At 60.1% G+C, this 17604-nt stretch overlaps 1 protein-coding gene across 1 annotated transcript in view; it reads right to left on the bottom strand.

Moving 5' to 3' along the window:
- Positions 1–9207, bottom strand: part of SOHLH2 (spermatogenesis and oogenesis specific basic helix-loop-helix 2) — a 14747-nt gene extending 5540 nt beyond the window's left edge. The window contains exons 1-6 of the mRNA XM_028526339.2: positions 9045–9207; positions 4615–4829; positions 3731–3792; positions 3547–3651; positions 1650–1749; positions 1–63 (exon numbers count right to left, since the gene is read on the bottom strand). The exon at positions 1–63 is cut by the window's left edge and continues 48 nt beyond it. Coding sequence (XP_028382140.1) covers positions 1–63; positions 1650–1749; positions 3547–3651; positions 3731–3792; positions 4615–4829; positions 9045–9092 — 593 coding nt within the window. The 5' untranslated portion in view covers positions 9093–9207. The remainder of the gene's footprint in view (positions 64–1649; positions 1750–3546; positions 3652–3730; positions 3793–4614; positions 4830–9044) is intronic.
- Between the last annotated feature and the right edge of the window lie 8397 nt (positions 9208–17604).

Here is a 17604-nt window from a genome sequence, read left to right as displayed (position 1 = left end):
CTTTCAAAATCCGACAGCGGAGCCTTTAACTCAAGTCCAGCATCATCTCCCGGAGACTCGGAGCTAGGGACAAGGGAAAACCGTACCAGACGCCGGAGAGGATGACCGGCACGCTGGTCAGAGGGGGGGCAGGGGAGGGGGGCTTCTCCGGAGCTCTCGCCGCAGACCAGGTACAGGAAGCGGCAAAGAGCTCTGCCTCACGTGTTTGGTGCAAAATATGAATTTCAGAAGAAGTTGTTATCACGAGCACAAGTTCTAAAATACACGGACAAAGAGTAACAGCTTCCAGGAGGATGAGCTCACTGATGACACCCGTCCCCACCTACACAGCCGTGTCTCGGGGCGCAGCACAGGGAAGAGGGGCGAGGGGTGGGAAGGCCACGGCGGCCACTCCAAACTGGCCGGCCAGGGCAGCTTCTGTCCATGGAAAAGTCGGCCAGCTGATGGACATTCCCTAGCTCTACCGTTTTTTCTAGAACTTCCCTAGACATTCTGATGAACTGATTTGATTTTTTAAAAAACTTTCCCAAGAAACCTAAAAACTAGTATCATCTGCTTCATCCCATAGGACATAACTAGATGTGAAAATTTACTTGTAGCTGCAGTGGTAAGGTTCTGAGGACAAAGACCCCTCAGAGGGGGGAGGCTCACAGAGCACAGCCAAGGCTTCCAAACCCACCACCCCCCCACACCTCCCAGGCAGGGTTTGAGACAGTCAGTCTCCCTGAGGTTAAGACGCTCAGTAAGGCCAAGAGAGCTATTGCCGTCTCCGCGTGACTCAACCTTCAGTGCAACCACAGCTGCCGGTTGCCGAGCCTCTCGCTTGGTCAGAATCGCAGACGGCCCCATCCTACAAATTCCAGGCGTGGCTGGCTCAGAATTCCTGCCCTTGCCACCGGTGTCGTCAGCAATCGTGTCTGCTGTCTGGGGCCTTGGCCCTATTTAAAACCTCCCTGGCTGTCTGCTCCGAGAGAAGGGGAGAAAGTCACAAAGACTGGACTTTCAGACGCTCACTACACTGCCGGCATCGGGAGGGTCGGCCCTCCCCGCACAACACGGGGGGGTGGGGGACGCCGGTGCCGACTCCTCCCAGGCAGAGAGCCAGAGACAGGGGTGTTCTCGAGGGTCGCTCTCAGTCCGCGGGGGTGCGGGTTCAAGGCGTCCAGAAGACATCCCGGAGAGGATTAGTGGTAGGTGGGTAACCCCTGAGGCTGCTCGCGTCTATTTAACTACCGGGGGTTTCTGTAAAATTTTTGTCTGAAGAAAAGACTGTGCTGTTCAGAAGCAGGTGGGACACCGCTGGTGCTATCTCCTTTTGGCAGGTGTGACTCAGGCTCTCACACGCCCAGTGAGGGGGGGGGACCTCGGACCCGACGACTCACCCGTCCCCCCGAGGTCACTACGACCGTCCTCAGGGGCCCCCTACACTCAGCTGGACACTCGGAACCTGCGCCCACAGTCCACACGCGGGATTCCGAAACGCGGGAGAAGTGACATCCCTCTTCCACGAAACAGCCCCCTCCCTCCTTCGCCTCCCCCCGGCCCTGAGCTAGGGCTCCCCCGTCGGTGCGCTCCCCGTGCAGTCTTTAACGACACGCACACAGTGAGAGCTGCTGTGCGAGACAGTGGAAACAAAACCAAAAACGAACCAAGCGAACACGTCGGCGGAGAAGCGCCCCCAGGGGTCAGGGCAGGACTCTCGCAGGGGCGGCCCGGCCTCCTCCTCCGCCGTGGAGCTCTCACTCTTCACTGCAACTGGAAAAGGGGGAGCGTGTGATTCCAAGACCACTGCCACCGTTCACCGTTGACGCTGATCACACACTCACACACACACACACATCCCCCCGCATCCATGGCAGATGTCACCTTTTACCCAGTGGATTTTATGGAGCAGTATCTTTAATCCTCGCCCAAGGACAGGTTTATTGGTTTTTCTTAAGTGAGCACGTGGAAGGGGCAGAGAGAGAGAGAGAGAGAGAGAGAGAGAGAGAAACACTGATGTGAGAAAGAAACATTGACCAGTTGCCCCCCATCCGCACCCCCACGGGGACCAAACCTGCAAACGTTTGGTCTGTGAGACAGTGCTCCAACCCACTGAGCCACCGGCCAGGGCACAGAGCGGTGTTTAAAAAAAAAACAAAAAAAAAAAAACGGAAGCAATTTGTGGATTCCAGCGATGAACCATGAGACCAGCCAGGTCAGGAAGCAAACATTAAAATGTGACACGCCGTTTACCCCGGGACACCCTCTCTCAACCCGATTCCAGAAACTCAGGGACAGGCTTGCTCACAGCGCATTCAGCCGGGCTTGCTCACTAGTTCGCATTCAGAGCCGCCTGCGGAGGCCGCAACTACGGGTGACTCTCCAGGCAGCGGCGGGACGGCCCGGCTCCGGCATCCGAGGGTCTCGCTGCGTCTGGGGTGTGTGTGTGGTTTCGGCTGCTTCAGTTTTGCTTTGTCTCCGCAGCTGCCGTCCTCAGAGCCCAGCGGGGCCGCCCGGAAGCGGGCGCGGCCGTGACCCATCGGAAGGGCGGCTAGACAGGCGGCTAGACAGGTGGCGACAGGCAGCTGTGTGGGTCCTGCCGGGAATCGTGTTGGAGGAGTGGCAGCAGTGGCAGAGAGAGCTGTGGTCGCCACGGACGCCGGTGCAGGGAGACCCGGGGCCACAGCCATGTCCCCGAACACGCTCACTGGCCGTCCCTGGGGATGGCCCACGAAGGACAGTGGAAAGGAAGGGCGAGTCCAGTCCTGGGTCAGCTGAGGATGAGCTCACAGGGACCCTCTGTGCTGGCCTCTCGGGCCCATTTGAAGAAAAATTTTGTCTTAATTTTAAAAGATCTCTCAGCTAGTATCCCGGGCCCGGAACCACCACCCAACCGTCCCTGGCCGACAATGATTCCATGGAATTTAACTCCGGAAAGTGGGGTTTGCCCGTTCACGAGCCAGATTCGGGCATTTAATCAGCTTGAGCGGTGAGATGCTGGCGATAGGCCGTATTGACACGACGGAGTGAGGAGTCTCAAACATGTGCGGTCTCACTGAGACACTGGCGTCGTCTAAACCGGAACCGCCCCGTTAACTTGCAGATGGAAAATGGTGTGTACGCGAGTGTTTTGAGAGGGCGTCCGGTGGTGGCCCTGGCTCCCACCGACCGCCCGAGGCCACAGCCCGACTAATCCTGTTTTAACGACGAAGCAATGACGGTCGGCAGTGGCTGGGCCACCAGAAATGACGGTGACGATCTCGCTGTCAGGAGTAAGCCCTGCGCCCGCCGCAGCACCCCGGTGGCCCCGAGCGACACGTCCAGTCCCGGGAGACTCGAGTCTTCTCTTCGCGGGGAGAGAGCGTTTCCCTTCGCTGTGCTCACGCGTGTTTCCTCCAGCCCGTGATGGACGAGGACGCGTGCTCGTCACAGGACACGGCACACGGCTCATGTTGGGCAAGCACAAGGCGTGCGTGGAAACCCCACTTTAAAAGCTACAGATGCAATTTCGGTGGCACTCTAGGAAGACACTCTCCAGGCTTTGGAGGTCTGTCCCTCACTCACCCGTGTGCGAGAAGCCCGTGCTCCAGCGTCTGCCCACCACGCGCAGCTTCTCCGGCGTCAGGGGCTCGGTGATGGTGATGTCAGCTCCGTGCCCTGAAACACAGCCTGAGCGCCTCCGTGTCAACCACTGACCCGCGGTTTGCGTTCGGAGAAAACACACATAACGGGCCCGGGAGGCACCTACCTTTAAAATGTTCCGGGATGATAAAAACAAACAGAAAATGTGTGTTTCTCTTCTGGCCACACCTGAGAAGAAAAACAAACGGTCAGGCGAGGCAAAAAATCACCGTTCGGAAAACTGGGATTCGAAAGTGCAGCTGATTGGGAATCGGACTGGAGAAGGTTTCTTTCTTCCCTTAGCATCCACAGGGCCTGTCCTCCCCCGTAACTCCGAGACGTCCTTCTGCAGTCGGATCTTACCTCCAGGGACGCTGCGCCTATCGAGTTTTCTCCTGAACGTGAGCAAACCTGTTCTGACCTGACCCTCTCCCGGAACGCCCTGCACGGCTCAGAATCCCGGGGGGTGGGGGGCTGGCAAGGGAGCCCCTGACACACAGGAGCAGCCCCCAGGCCTCCCCGGCCGCAGGGGCCCTCCTGCAGGAAGGAGCAGAACCTCCAGGAGGCCGTGAGACGCAGGGGCAGCGCCAGGCGCGGTGCGTCCGGACTGGAGGCCCCCGGAGAGCGCAGGGCTCTCCCACAGCTGCCGCCCCGCCCACCTGCCCCCGTACCTGCCCTAACGAGGGGCAAAGTCCAGAAAGACCGGCCTTTCGGGGACAGCTGTCGGAAAGGGGACCCGCTGGAAGCTCAGCGTTCTACACCAAACGCACGCCTGTCTGTGAACAGTAAACCCTTACACACTCACCCACACCTGTTCCTCTTTAAGTGAGAGTGACCGTTTTCTCCTAGCGTGTGCAAGCGGTCACAGACACAGCATGCACGGAGGTCCTGCCCGCCACGCTGCCCCTCGCCGGAGAGGCTGACGCAGACACGGCGTCCTCTCCTAAGGGTGTCTGCGGAAACCGGCTTTGCCCCCAGCTGTTCCCCCCCCCCGGGGGGCAGGGGGCTCACCTGAGGGCCCGGGCCGCCTCCTGCTCCCCCGCCGCCCCCGGCGAGGCCATCCTCAGGAACACCAGGTGGAACTGCCGCTCGGCCAGGAGCGCCGCCGCCCCCTGCAGGTCGCCCACCGTCACGGTGACTTCCGCCAGCGCTGAGAAGAACCCCCGCACGGTGTCGGCCAGGGGCCCCACGGCCGCATCCCCCAGGAGCAGGACGTCTATCTTGGCCTGAAAGGGAAGGAGAAACCTCGGAGCGGCCCGGGGTGACCTCGTGGGCGCAGAGGGAGCACGCGCCCCACGCCGCACGGGTGGGTGGGTGGGGGGGGGGGGGGGGGGACTCCAGGTCCTCACGGCGTCTGGGTCGTGTCCCGGAGGCAGGGATGCCGTGGCTCCTGCCTCGGCTCCCGCTGCGTCGGGGGCAAACTGGGGGAGTCCGGGGACTAAAGGCACCCAGGGCCCGCCCCACCCAGGGGTTCAGCGTGCCCCTCTCCCCCTCCTCACCAAGCGAGCACCCTCGGGCCCCCCCCAGCCCGGTGTCGGCTGGCTGGCCCCCGGAAGCACCACGAGAACGGTTTCACCTCTCATCTCCCCTCCACCTGTCGTACGTAAGCCGTGGTTTTTCTGCTTCTGTTTTAGTAGCAAAACTCGATCCTACCTGCTTTCTAAGTTTCAAGTTTCCCTGTGGGTTTTATCTTATTTATGTATGTATTGTAGTGTGTTCACGGGAAAGCTGCTGTGTTCAAACCGAGCCCCCCTGGAGGACCCCCCTGGAGGACCACGTGTTGCCTTTGGCTGCTCTCTCCCCTCGGGCTTTTAACTTGGAACACTCCTCCCCCCCCTCCCCCCACGGTATGTACGTGTGCAAACACGTCCTGCCTCGGGGGCTGGGTGCACAGAGACGCTCGTGTGCACACGTTCACCGTCCTGAGTGATCTCAGCCACCCGCCCCCACCCCCGTTCAAAACAATAAAAACTCAACCCCCTTCGATGGCCGTTGGCGCCGTGTCCCCAGTCCCGCCCCCTCCTCCCCCCTCGGATGTCCCTTGTTCTGAGACGACAGAGTGTGTCACAGTCGCACAAGCTTTGGAATTTGGGGTTTGGGGTGTGCACAGAAGGGAGAGACCACCAGGACCCCAGCGAGTGCAGCAGCAGCTCCTCCTCCAGGGGCTCCCTCTTCGCTGGGAAAACCGCCCCCCTTGCCGACACGACGCTCCAGGAGCCGGGCGGCACCGCGGGCCGCCCGGACGCTCTCAGCGCAGACCTGGGGAGTCGCCGCGGGGCAGAGGGCTGGCTCCCCAGTGGGACCCTCACGTCCCTCGCGGACCAAGCGCTGAGCCCCGAGAACGGTCGCTGCGAGTGGGCACGGAGGCAGGGGTGCTGGCCCCGGTCTCGGCTCACCCGGGTCCACGGAAGCGCCCGGTCTGCCTCCCGCAGACACTGCGAGCACGGAGTGTCCCTCCACACGGGGGCGCTCTGAGGGTGAGGGGGTGCGTTACTGACCACACTGAAGCCACAGGCCGTCCTGGGCCACGACACCCGGGTGAGAGGGGTTGGTTTCCCTCCCCTCGCAGAGACCCTGCCGCTGGGCTCTGCTGGAACGCGGCCAGAATCTGCGTGTCCACCCCCCTGGACACTCGCGGGGCCCCGCTCGGTGCAGGGAGTACCGGCCGAACACCCAGGCACGGCCCCCACCGGCACACGGCGAACGTTCTGGAAGGCTCTGTGCCCGCTGCCAGTGAGCGCGGCGTCCAACCCTCAGCACCCGCCGGGGACAGCGCACGAGCCCCGGTTCCGCCCAGGCCGTTACTGCGGCTCCTGCCGACTCCCGGACGCAGCGGGAAGAGACGGAGCCGTGCGAGGCACGCAGACCAGCGCCTGCCACCCGGGCTCAGCCACTTCCTGGGGGCTCTGAGACCCTCGTGGCAGCCTCCTCTGGGGGCTACCGCACATCGCAAGACTGTGGGGGTGGTTGACCTTGCCGTGTTTTCTCAGGCAGCCCCCAAACGTGAGCACACGGCACACAGAAGACACCCCCTGACCCGGGTGGGGGAGGGACAGGAGGGAATGCACAGGCCAGTGTCCCTCCACCTCGGGCGGCGGGCACAGCCCGAAACCGCACGGCCCCCTGCACCACTGCGGCCATGGGGCTCGGGGGGTGGGCCTGCGGGGAGCAGAGGTGCGTCTTGAGTAAGCGACGTCGGCGGCCAACTGCAGCCTGTTCCGGGCTGTCCTGGTGCTCGGAGCCCGGTGGGTGCCTGGGAGCCTCCGTCCCGACTTCCCCAGAACCTGCCGGCAGCGAGTCTCGGGGAGCCGAGGGCAGAACCAGGGTCCTCGGGTGGGGGAAATCTAGACACGGGGAATCTGTGTCCAGAAACAGAGGAGGAGAGCAGCACCACCCACAGCCCCCTGGGCAGGCGTCAGGAGCTGGCGGCATCCTGCCCCAGAGCAGGGGGAGCGGAACTGAAGCAGCTGCAGGAAGGGGAGCAGACGGGCCCTCCCGCCCACGGGGTCCCTCCCGCCCACGGTGTCCCCACAAAGTCCGTGCCCAGCGCTCCCGGGACGCTGGCGATGGGACCCCCAGAACTCGGCCCGGCCCCCTGTCCCAAGGCGGCTCGAATTCACCGACTGGCTTCGGAGCCACTTGAGGCGGACCGCTGGCCCGGTTAAAGGGGCCTGGAGGACGGCACCGGGTGCCCAGGTGGTGGGGAGGACCCCCTGGAGAGAACGATAAAGGGAAACTGAAGGAAACTCCCCACAGCTCCCGGTCTGCGGAGCCGCCTCCCGGGGCCTGCGGGACGCCCCCCCCCCCCGTGAGCACACTCGGGCCCGGGCCAGGCTTCCTCCAGCAGAACACGCTCTCCTGTTGAAGCTGCCACGTTTGAAACCGAACACCGAAAAGCAGCGTGCACTCGCTGGGGAATGCTGGGAAACTCAGAAACACCGAGTGGGGAAAGACAAACTGTCCGTGATTCCCGCCCCTCAGGGGTGAACCCGCCGACGCCTCGTTCAGGCCGTGCTCCTCGCTCGACCGACACCCTGTGTCCACTCCCCGGGGTGTCAGAAACCACAAGCCCTCGGGGCACTGAAATCGGGGTTTCCGTTGGCGATCGATCTGCCCCTGGGCTGAGCCCTTAATTAGCAACAGCAGGTGCTGACCTGCTCCCAGCCAGCCGCCCCCACCACGTCCTAGCGGGTTGTTATTTCTGTCTCTCTTATCACGGGCGCAGCGGGAGCAGCTGGAGGGGCCGGCGCTCGCCCGGGGCCTGGTGGGCCTCCCTGGGTCCCCGGGGGTCCAGGGACTGTGGGCGGAGACGGCGGGGGCGGGGAGCAAGCCGCTCTGCACGTGGGAACAAAGGGGGCCTGGGGCTCCAGCCTGTTGGAGGGCCAGGAAACCGCAGTCACTCATCTCCTGCTGGCTAAGCTGCCACTCGGCTCCGAGTCCGCCCTGGGCAGCTCCGCCCAACCCGGCCCCACGTGGTGGTGGTTCGCCCGTGCGTTGACACAGGTGCCTCCGTTCCGACATAATTAGGAAAACCCATTAAACCGGTCCGCTTCCAAACGGTGCTAATTCCGTTCAGAGAGCTTGTTCCTAAGCGCGAGGTGGGGGGAGCAAGGGGAGCTGAAGCTGGTGGAAGGTTCTACGAGGCAGCAAAGCCTCCTGCAGCCCCGGAGCGCCCCCTCCCTCTCACCCATCACCATCGAGACGGGAGGGGTGAGGGGGCGGGCAGGGGCGCCTGGCTTCCTGGGCGGGTGACATTTCCAGCCGCTCTCCCTGCCGGGCTAATCACCGCCTGTCGTGTTTCTCTGAGCCAGCCTCACGAGGAACTTGGCGCTTCTGCTGCTTCCCAGGAGGCCCGCGGGCCCGTGGGCGGCATCCACACCCCACCCCACCCCCGCCCTTGGGTTGTGCACCTGGGGCGAAGGGGCGATTGGGGGGCCACACGGGGACGCAGGCTGAAGGCGGGTCCACCCGCTTGGACAAGCGGCTGAAAATGCACTTTGCTAGGTCACATGCACAGTCCTAAGTCAGAGCCAAAAATCAGCATTCACGTGTTGTCCGGCCAGCAGCCCCAAACCCCCGACTTCTGCTCCTAGGTAACTGGCCACCAGCGGCCTCCTGCCTGCAGGGGTGTTCCGTGAGGCAGGTCTCCGGCTGGTTCGGTCCGGGGCAGGGGGTTCCCCCGAAAACCTCCATTCACCGCCCCCCCCTGCGGCCTTTTCCTTGGCAGGGTTCGGCCCGGTCCCCTCCCCCCACCCCTTGAGGCGGGCAGGGGCCCAGCGTGGGCCTCCAGGACCTCGGGCCCCACAGCCTCGGGGGCCTGCCCAGGGCTGGCTCACGCTCGGACCCCCGGCCGGTCCCTTGAGCGAGAGACGCCCAGGCCCACGGGCGTTACAAGCGCAGCTGCCGCCCCTTCCCGCTCCTCCGCCTTTGCCTCTTCTTACCTGCCCGGAGGCTCGGCCCGGCTCCGGGCCGCTAATTGAGGCGGCCATGCCCGCTGCCCACGTGCCCGCTGCCGGGCAGCCTCCCCGCAGCAGCAGGAGGAGCTCGGGCCGCGCCGACCTCGCTGATGGCTCGGGGCGCGCACCTGGGGCCGCGTGCGCCCGCTGCCCTTAAAGCGACCTCCGGGCCTGGCCGGGCGCTGGGGGGCGGGAGGTTCTGTGGGAGGGCGCCATGGGGCAGGGGTGGGGGCGGGGCTGCCCCCATCCCCCGGGGGTCCCTTAGGGACCCGACCCTGCGGACTGACCAGGTCCCTGGGAGACGGGTCACACTCAGAACCTCCCGCTGCTCTGGAGACACCCTTTGCGTCTCTGGTCTCTTCCCCTTTAAGGAGCGGGAGTCAGCAAAGGGGTGTCTCCTGCTTCCCAGACGGGGAAGCCGGGGGCTGTTCTGGGACATTCTTCCCCAAAGCCTGAGAAGCTAGGACTAGTAGGAGCGTTTCATTCCGTCCTGTGATTCTGCACACAGTCCCCACACGTCCCCATTTTCTCCAGTGAGACTGTGGGCCAGTAAGGGGTCCCCTGGGGGCTTCTGCTGTGCGGCCCCCAGACTCAGCCTGCCTTCACCGGACACTTTGCTGACGCCCCCGGGGTGTCAGGCCCTGCGGAGGGACCCCTCTTCACTGAGGTCCCACGTCCCGGCTGCTCCTGACCGCTGCCCTGCCAGAGTCGGGGGCGGGGGCAGGGAGAGCCTGGTGTCTGGTCGGGTTCGTCCCTCTGGATGGCTCCCAGGGGTGTCCGACCGTGTGGCGTCTCGGGGCCGCCCGGGAAGAAGAAGAGTTGTCTGGGCCCAACAGTAAATACACACACTAACGAACACTGGTGAGCTAAAAAAAGGGGGGGGGTTTAAGTAAAGTGACGATTTTGCGTTGGGCCGCCTCCATAGCCATCCTGGGCCTCGGGTTGGACGCCCCTACGTGACCCTCGGTCTCGCTCGAACCTCCCACACCCCTCGTCTCAGGGCGAACCCCCGTTCCCTGAGCAGGTGGCCCTGTGTTCCGGGGGCTGGTGCCCACCCCGAGGATGTGCAAAATTATCCTCGTGGCTCGGTGCGGCCCCGACGGGCAGAAAGGGTGCAGATAAGTTTCTGATGAGGCCATTCTGCATTATTTTGGGGAGTAAACGTGCATGTTTTAATAAGTATGGATTCGGACTGTCTACGGCGTTTTCAGGTCATCGGGAGCTGAGGGTAACCACGTAGGCGTGCGGCGGTGCGCCTGCTCACGGACACGGGGCGGGGGTGGGGTCGTGACCGGGCGGAGGGTGGAGAGGGAGAGGGGGCCGCGTGAGAGTTTCCCCGGACACCCAGGGTTGCTTTGCCTCAGGGAAAGTCTGGTGCTAATGGTTGAACAGACCCAGGCTCCTGCCTCTGACCTCGACTGGGAGCAGCCATGCCTGTGTTACAGGAAACAAACAGAAAAAGAAGAAGAAGAAAGAAGAGGAGGAGGAGGAGGGGGAGGGGGAGGGGGAGGGGGAGGAGGAGGAGGAGGAAGAAGAAGAAGAAGAAGAAGAAGAAGAAGAAGAAGAAGAAAGAAGAAGAGGAGGAAGAGAGGAAGGAGGAGGAGGAAGAGAGGAAGGAGGAGGAGGAGGAGAGGAAGGAGGAGGAGGAGGAGGAGAGGAAGGAGGAGAGGGAGGGGGAGGAGGAGAAGAAGAGGAAGAAGAGGAGGAGGAAGGAGGAGGAAGGAGGAAGCTCTTCTGTAGCCAAGCTGCATCAAGAACCGAGTTCAGCGGCGTCTCAGCAGTCCCGCCTCTGTGTCACCTTGGGCATTCTTGAATCATCGTCATTTGTACCATCAGAGATGAGCGGGCAGATGGCTTTCCTTCCGGGGTCCCGAGAGTGAAAATATGCTGCTTAGGCTCCTGACGGAAACCCGAATACTGTGAATTATTCCACACGACGAGAACCATTCTCCAGGGAGAAGTACACGTGGACACTGGCACTGGGAATTAACAATTCAAATCGTCTCTTGGAAGAGAGTTCCTGGATCATCTACAATTATAATGCTGTACATTATTTTCCCCAAAAATCAAAAAAGAAAGAATTATGTATTTTTCACACTATTCATATACCCTGAATAGCTCTATAGCATAATACATTACACATGGTCTGTTCAAATGAATTCTTATCAAGAACCTGTGCTTGGGATGTTGGGAAATTTTCCGTGCAGGTGTCTTGAAGAACCCATGCTGTGTCTGCAGTGCTGCTTACCTGGCTTGTTCTCAGAAATTCAGAACTCGACGGGGCCCTGGAGATGGACTAACTACCCTCCCCGTCAAAGATGCCGGAGCTCAGAGGGTGTTCTCATAGGGACTGTAACCACAGAGGCTGACAGGATTAGCTCACTCCAATCGCTTTGCCATTTAACCGTGTACTAAACTCAGTATTTAAACACGTGCACTTCAAAACATCCCCTCTGCACTATGTCTGGAATATTAAATCCAGCAGTCTACCACAACTTGACTAACTGTTAAGTCGTAGTATAGAATTATAAACAAGGATGTTTTCTTGCTCTGGCTGGTGTGGCTCAGTGGATTGAGTGCTGGCCTGTGAACCGAAACGCCCCCGGTTCAATTCCCGGTTGGGGCACAGGCCTGGGTTGTGGGCCAGGTCCCCACTTGGGGGTGTGTGAGACGCAACCTACTGATGTATCCCTTGCACATCGATGTTTCCCTCCCTTTCTCCCTCCCTTCCCGTCTGTCTAAAAATAAAGGGGGTGCCGTATTTCACCATGTATAAAGCACATCCTTCTTTTCCCCTTAAAAATTTGGGGGGAAAAGTACACATCATACATGGGAAAATATGGTATTTGGGAAAAAATATCTCTATCTTCCCCTCCATTCTGTTGTGAACCTAAAACTGATCTTAAAAAATTTAAATACATATTAATTAATTTTTAAGAGTACCTTGGAGAAAAAAATGAAAATACACCCTGGATTCTGTGAAATCTATACTATCAGTCATTAAATACCCTGAACTACTGAAAGCAGAATAAATAATTGTGATTATCCATTTATAAAATTGTTGTACTTATTTAAAAGTTCTTTACAAATTAAGAAATTATAATAACTCTAAGCTTCGTTCTCAACTTTGAGTATTTTACTGGCTCCCACATGAACTGATTATTTTGAAAGTGACTTTGTCAGAGGCACACGCTCTCCCGTCCCACCACACCTTTTTGAAAGACATTTACTGTTCCTGTTCTTCCCAAGGAGCTGATTTCATTTGATTTCATTTGATTATATGTGATCGAAGGTCCCATCCTAGAAAACTCTAGCTGGGAATGACATTCTAAAGCTGCAGCTAAACTGAAGACTCCCCTAGAAATTAACCCCCCCCCCAAAAAACAACCCCACACACCCAAGATCGCCACTTCTACTGCTGCAGGAGAGCTATTCTGCCTTGGTTAGTGTTTGACAGGGGGGCTCAGTCCCCAGCCTTGGGAGCAGCGGCACGCTGGGTCTCGGTGGACTGTGCTCGTAACGAAAGGGTCACTTTCTGACACCAGATGGAAACAACTGAGTAAGAATAAGAAGCTTCCGGACGCACCTGCACATCCGACATCAAACCCACGTGGGTCCTTAAGAAGGAAGGCCTTTCCCTTTATCAGAAGCAGAAAGGACCCTCCCGCTGTTGGCCCCCTATCGCGTATGTAAAACGGGGGCAACCGCTTCCCTCACGAGCCCAGAAAAGCTGCGAGAAAAGACCGCCCTGCGATGCTTTCGGGAGACACAGGACCACACGACAGACCCCAGCCCCTGCCGGCCGGCCCGCGGCACTTTTCCCAGAAGGGGGGGGGGGGGGGGGGGGACCCACGCGGCCCCTGTGAGCTTGCGCTCCGCACGCCCCCGTGTGGCCGACGTGTTTACTACTCCGTGTGTTCGATTCCCGGCGGGCAGCGGCGCCTGCACCCTGGCGGCTCTGGTCTTTGCGGGGCGGACGCGCACGGACTGCACAGACCCGCCCGCCCACCCGCCGCCAGAGTTCGCTCACATCGCGCTCGCGGACGCCCAGTGTTCCTGCCCTCGCCTTCTCCCAACGGGGCTGGTCGATCCCTCTACCGCCTGGCTACCGGGCGCTAACGTGTCCATTTGTGGCTTACAACGCCGATGTGTTTAAGGACGGTCCTGGCCGGTGGGGCACCACCCGTACACCAGAACGTCACGGGTTCAGTCCCCGGTCAGGGCACTCACAGGAGGCAACCCACAGATGTCTCTGCCTCACACCCATCTCCCTCTCTCTCTCTCAAATCAATACACACACCCTCGGGTGAGAGTTAAGAAAAGAATCCCTGAAGTCCCCGCTTGCTGGGTGGGTACGGAGGACCACGAAATTCTGCTGCCGTTTAAGAAGGTACCGGAACATTCGCAACTCAGCCAACAGCGCAGCCCACTCAGTGAAAACCAACTGCCCGCCCCCCGCCTCTCGCCCTGACTCCTTCCGAGGGACTCAGGTTAATGGCACCCCACACTTGTTTTCCTGAAATCCGATGCCCCCCTTATCAAGGGGAGGGAGGAAGGGACTCACAGGGCGCCTCCTGTCTCAGGCGTGATGCTGTTTGTTTGCCTTGTGCAACTACCTCTCCCGGGTTGGTGACAACCTCGCCAGCGAACTGCATCCCCTCCGCTCCGCCCGCGAGGCAGCAAGCTCGGAGACGCGGCACCGTTCCCTTCGTGTCCCCCAGGCTGAGTCTCAGCGCAGGCGGTCTGGGTCCAAAGGCCCCGAGTGCAGAGAGAACAGCCCTCACTCGCTGTTGCTCGCCCCGGTTTTCCGCGACACCCCACTTCCTCCCAGGACCCCCTCTCCTGGTCGGCACTTGGAGCTCTGTCCTGCCCGGACCGGAAGTTTCCTGGAGAACATTCCACCGCTGCACATTCACTAAACCTCCTCTTCCCTGGCCTCCGAGATACCGCTCCTTCCGCCCGCCCCGCAACGGTTTTCCTTCTGGGTCATGGTCCCCGAGTGGCCTGCTCAGTGGCCGCCGCGGTGAACGCCAGTGATGCCGGGCTGCACGCTCAGTCCCACTGCTGAGCCACGTCCCGCTCCTTCAGGCCTCCAGGTGACGGACTTCGGGGGCTCCGTGACCGCTGTGGCCTGCGAGCACTTCCCGTTGTTTCCTGGTCGCTGGTGCTCGTGACACTGAAGGGACAGTTCCCCGCCCCGCCCCCCTCCCCCACGAGCCCTGTTTCCACCGGCCTGTGCGCTGTAGGCCGCCCAGTCACTCACGTCAGGACTGTCCTCCCGTCGTCGGCCAGCCGCACCCCCGCCGCCCAGCACCCACGGACTCCTCCGTGTCCCTCTAATCTGTCCCCTCCATGCCACCCCCGAGATCCCCCCTGGCCAGGCTCACGACTCCCCCCTCCTCACCTGGACCTGACAACCGCTTCCCAGTGGTTTTCCTGCCCGGAGCCTCGCCCGGCCCTGGGGGAACCCTTTCTCCATGGTGGGCGGGCCGGGGGAGGCTTTCCGACTCCACGCAAAGCGTTTCCACAGCCTCCCCAGTCACCTCGGAAAATGTTCACACGCCCTAACACGGATGCGAGATTCTCCACTCCTTTACTCTGGAGCCCCTGCCTCTGTGGGCAGCCTCTTCTCGCGCCCCGCCCCCCCGTCGCCTTTCTCATTTGGTCCAGGCTTCCTGAACCAGCGCAGACCTGGGGGGTCTTGCAATTGAGCGATGGAGGGGCTTCATCGTCATCCGAACGTTGGACATTGCGTGTTTCCCGGGACCTAGAGCCTGCAGTCAGCGTGCACCCGGCGCGGGGGCTGCCGACTTCGGTGTGCACACGGGCCCCCGGGGAGCGCCCAGAGAGCCCGGAGGAGGCCAGCCGGTTAACGGGCCGCTACGGCAGCCGCACCGCTGCGCTTTTACCAAGTTCCCTGGCGGTTTGGTGCCCCAGGCAAGGGCCAGCAGCCGGCAGCCTGAAGGCCAAGTCCAGCTGCCGCCGTTTTTGTAGACGGAATTTGCTGCATCACAGCCCCCAGCCACCCCATCTGCCCAGGTGTTGCCGGGGCAAGAGATCAAACAGGCCACAAAGCCAAAAACATCGGCCGTCCGGCCCCCTAGGGAGGAGTGAGCCGGCCCCACGAGGACCCTGTGTGCGGGGGGACGTGGGTGCGGACGCTCACCGGGGCAGCCTTTATTGGGGTGGGATTTGGGAAACGTGCTCACTGTTCCCAAATGGGGGAGCAAGTACACAAACAGGGATGTACACAGGGCAGAACTTCCAGGTCTCTTTATGCAGTGGCATGGGCAGAACGAAGATAGAACACATGCAGTAGATTTATGTGTGTATATTTAAAGATTTTTAAAATGTATGTTTAGGCAGAGGGGAAGGGAGGAAGAGAGGGAAACGTGTGTGGTTGCCTCTCGTGCGCCCTCTACTGGGGCCCTGGCCCAAAACCCAGGCCTGTGCCCTGGCTGAGAATCGAACCTGCAATGCTTTGGTTCACAGGCCTGCGCTCAATCCACTGAGCCACACCATCCAGGGACATTTTACATATACATATAATATATGTAATATATATAATATATAATATATATATATTTAAACACAATACGTGTAGAAATGTATTTTTAAATAAACCGGAACGATACACACCAAAGCCGTGACAGCACCTGCCTGTGAACAAATACCAGTTTTACAGACAGACTGTGACTCAACACGGCTCCTGTCCTTGGATAAGAGTTCCTGACTGGGCATGGGGTCCTTGGAACCCCTGCTTCTTCCTCAGCCGCTGGCTGCTCCGGCCCCGGCTCCCGGGGGGGACTCCTCGCCCCTCGGTCCAGACGCCCCCTGAGCTCCACTGGGGGGCCCCGCCCCTGCACTGGAAGGTGAGGTCGCGGCCAGGCTGGTGCTGCGAGGGGGGGACAGACCCCACTTCGGTGGAGGAGGACAGGGAAAGGCCACACGCAAGGACAGACTTGTAGTTTATGTTGTCTTCTTAAAGTAAGTGCGCTTGACATTTAGAAAAAACATTTCTACCTACAGCTAAGGCACACGAAGCTTAAAACTGCCTGCAGCAACGCCTAAGTACCACAAGGTGGCGATGTAACCCCATGGCAGGGAAAAAAAAAAACAACCGGACCGCGTTTTCCGTTAACAAGAGCAAAACAAATACTATTTTCCTGACTTTCCAAAATAGAAATATGGGTATTTCTGGGTTTAAATAACAGAGAGGTGTGCAAACACTTTTTTTCCTCCCTTGATCCATTATTAACAAAAATACAAGGTTCTGCTCTCTGTCCCTAAAGGCTGCAGTTCTGAAAGAGCAGTCTCCACAGAAGCTCTGGTCCCCCCGACCCGTGGAAGTGGCGGTCAGCTCAGTGTCTCACAGTCAGCTTAGTGTCCCACCCGGAGCTACTGGCCACCCGGAGCTGCTGGCCCGCCTGGCCTTGCTGCGAAGCCGGGTGGAGGGGGGCTGCGGGCAGCCGGGGTGTTGGGGGAGAGTCTGGCTGTGCATCTCCGGATGTGTGACCCTGAGCAAGCCCGGCTCTGTGGGCTGGGTGTCCGGGGATGAAAGGGAACAATAGTGCTGAGTTTCGCCTCACGGGACTGTCCCAGGACCAAGGATGTGCGTTACGTTGATTCGCATATTGTGTGTGCTGAACCGAGGACGAGTTATTATTGTTGTTATAGTACACTGTTCGACCCTGCTGACGTGGCCTAGTATTGCACTTTCACTTTTCATATGAAGTACTCTTGAATTTTTTACACGTCTTCTATGTTTTTTTCTGAGTAACAAATAAAACTTCAGCAAGAATTCCGAGGAAAAGGCTGTTTCTAAGCACGCTCTGGATTCAACATGCGTCATCCTTGGAGCCTTCTCTATGTTTTTAAAGAATATTGGAATGAATGAAAAATGAATGAAGGTGCTTTGTGGAGCATAAAACATCACAACTGAGTCGTGCGCAGGGATTATAACGAACTCTCCAAGGGGGGATCTCAGGTGGGAGCGGGGACAGCGCTGCTTTCGTGAGAGCCCCGCTGTGCTCACGGGGCAGGGCGAGGGGGTGGCGGTGGGGGCCGTCACCTGTTTGTGGATGGACCCAACTCGTGGGGTTGGTACGTGGTGGGGAGAGTTGGGGGGTGGTGGGGGACAGAAGCAGTGGGATGGAGGGATGCTGGCGGGAGACGCCTGGGGCAGGGGGCAGGGGGCAGGAGACGGGGTGGGCAGTAGGCGGAAGGGGTGGGCCCTGGATCAGAACGAGGCGAACCACACGCACAGAGGGGGAGGAGGTGGGGGCTTTCTTGGTGGGAACCTCTTCCGATGGCCCCTCTTTCCTTCTCAAAGCAGCAAGCGGAGCTCCCAGGCCGGGACTGAGGCGGCAGCGAGGCGGGGGGGGGGGGGGGGGTCTCAGGGAGGAGCAGAAACAGGGGTCAGACTCACACACCTCTCATTGCCGTGGACACGTATTTCTTTTATGGGGTTGCAACAGTAATGTGCCTTTTAAAGCTCCCCCACCACAGCTCAGCCGGCTTCCCGGCAGCTGTGAACCCATCAGCA

Source organism: Phyllostomus discolor, chromosome 11 (assembly GCF_004126475.2).
Source record: "Phyllostomus discolor isolate MPI-MPIP mPhyDis1 chromosome 11, mPhyDis1.pri.v3, whole genome shotgun sequence".
NCBI classification, from domain to species: Eukaryota; Metazoa; Chordata; class Mammalia; order Chiroptera; family Phyllostomidae; genus Phyllostomus; species Phyllostomus discolor.
Note: the sequence above shows the minus strand (reverse complement) of the source record. Positions and strands in the feature narration are given on the sequence as shown.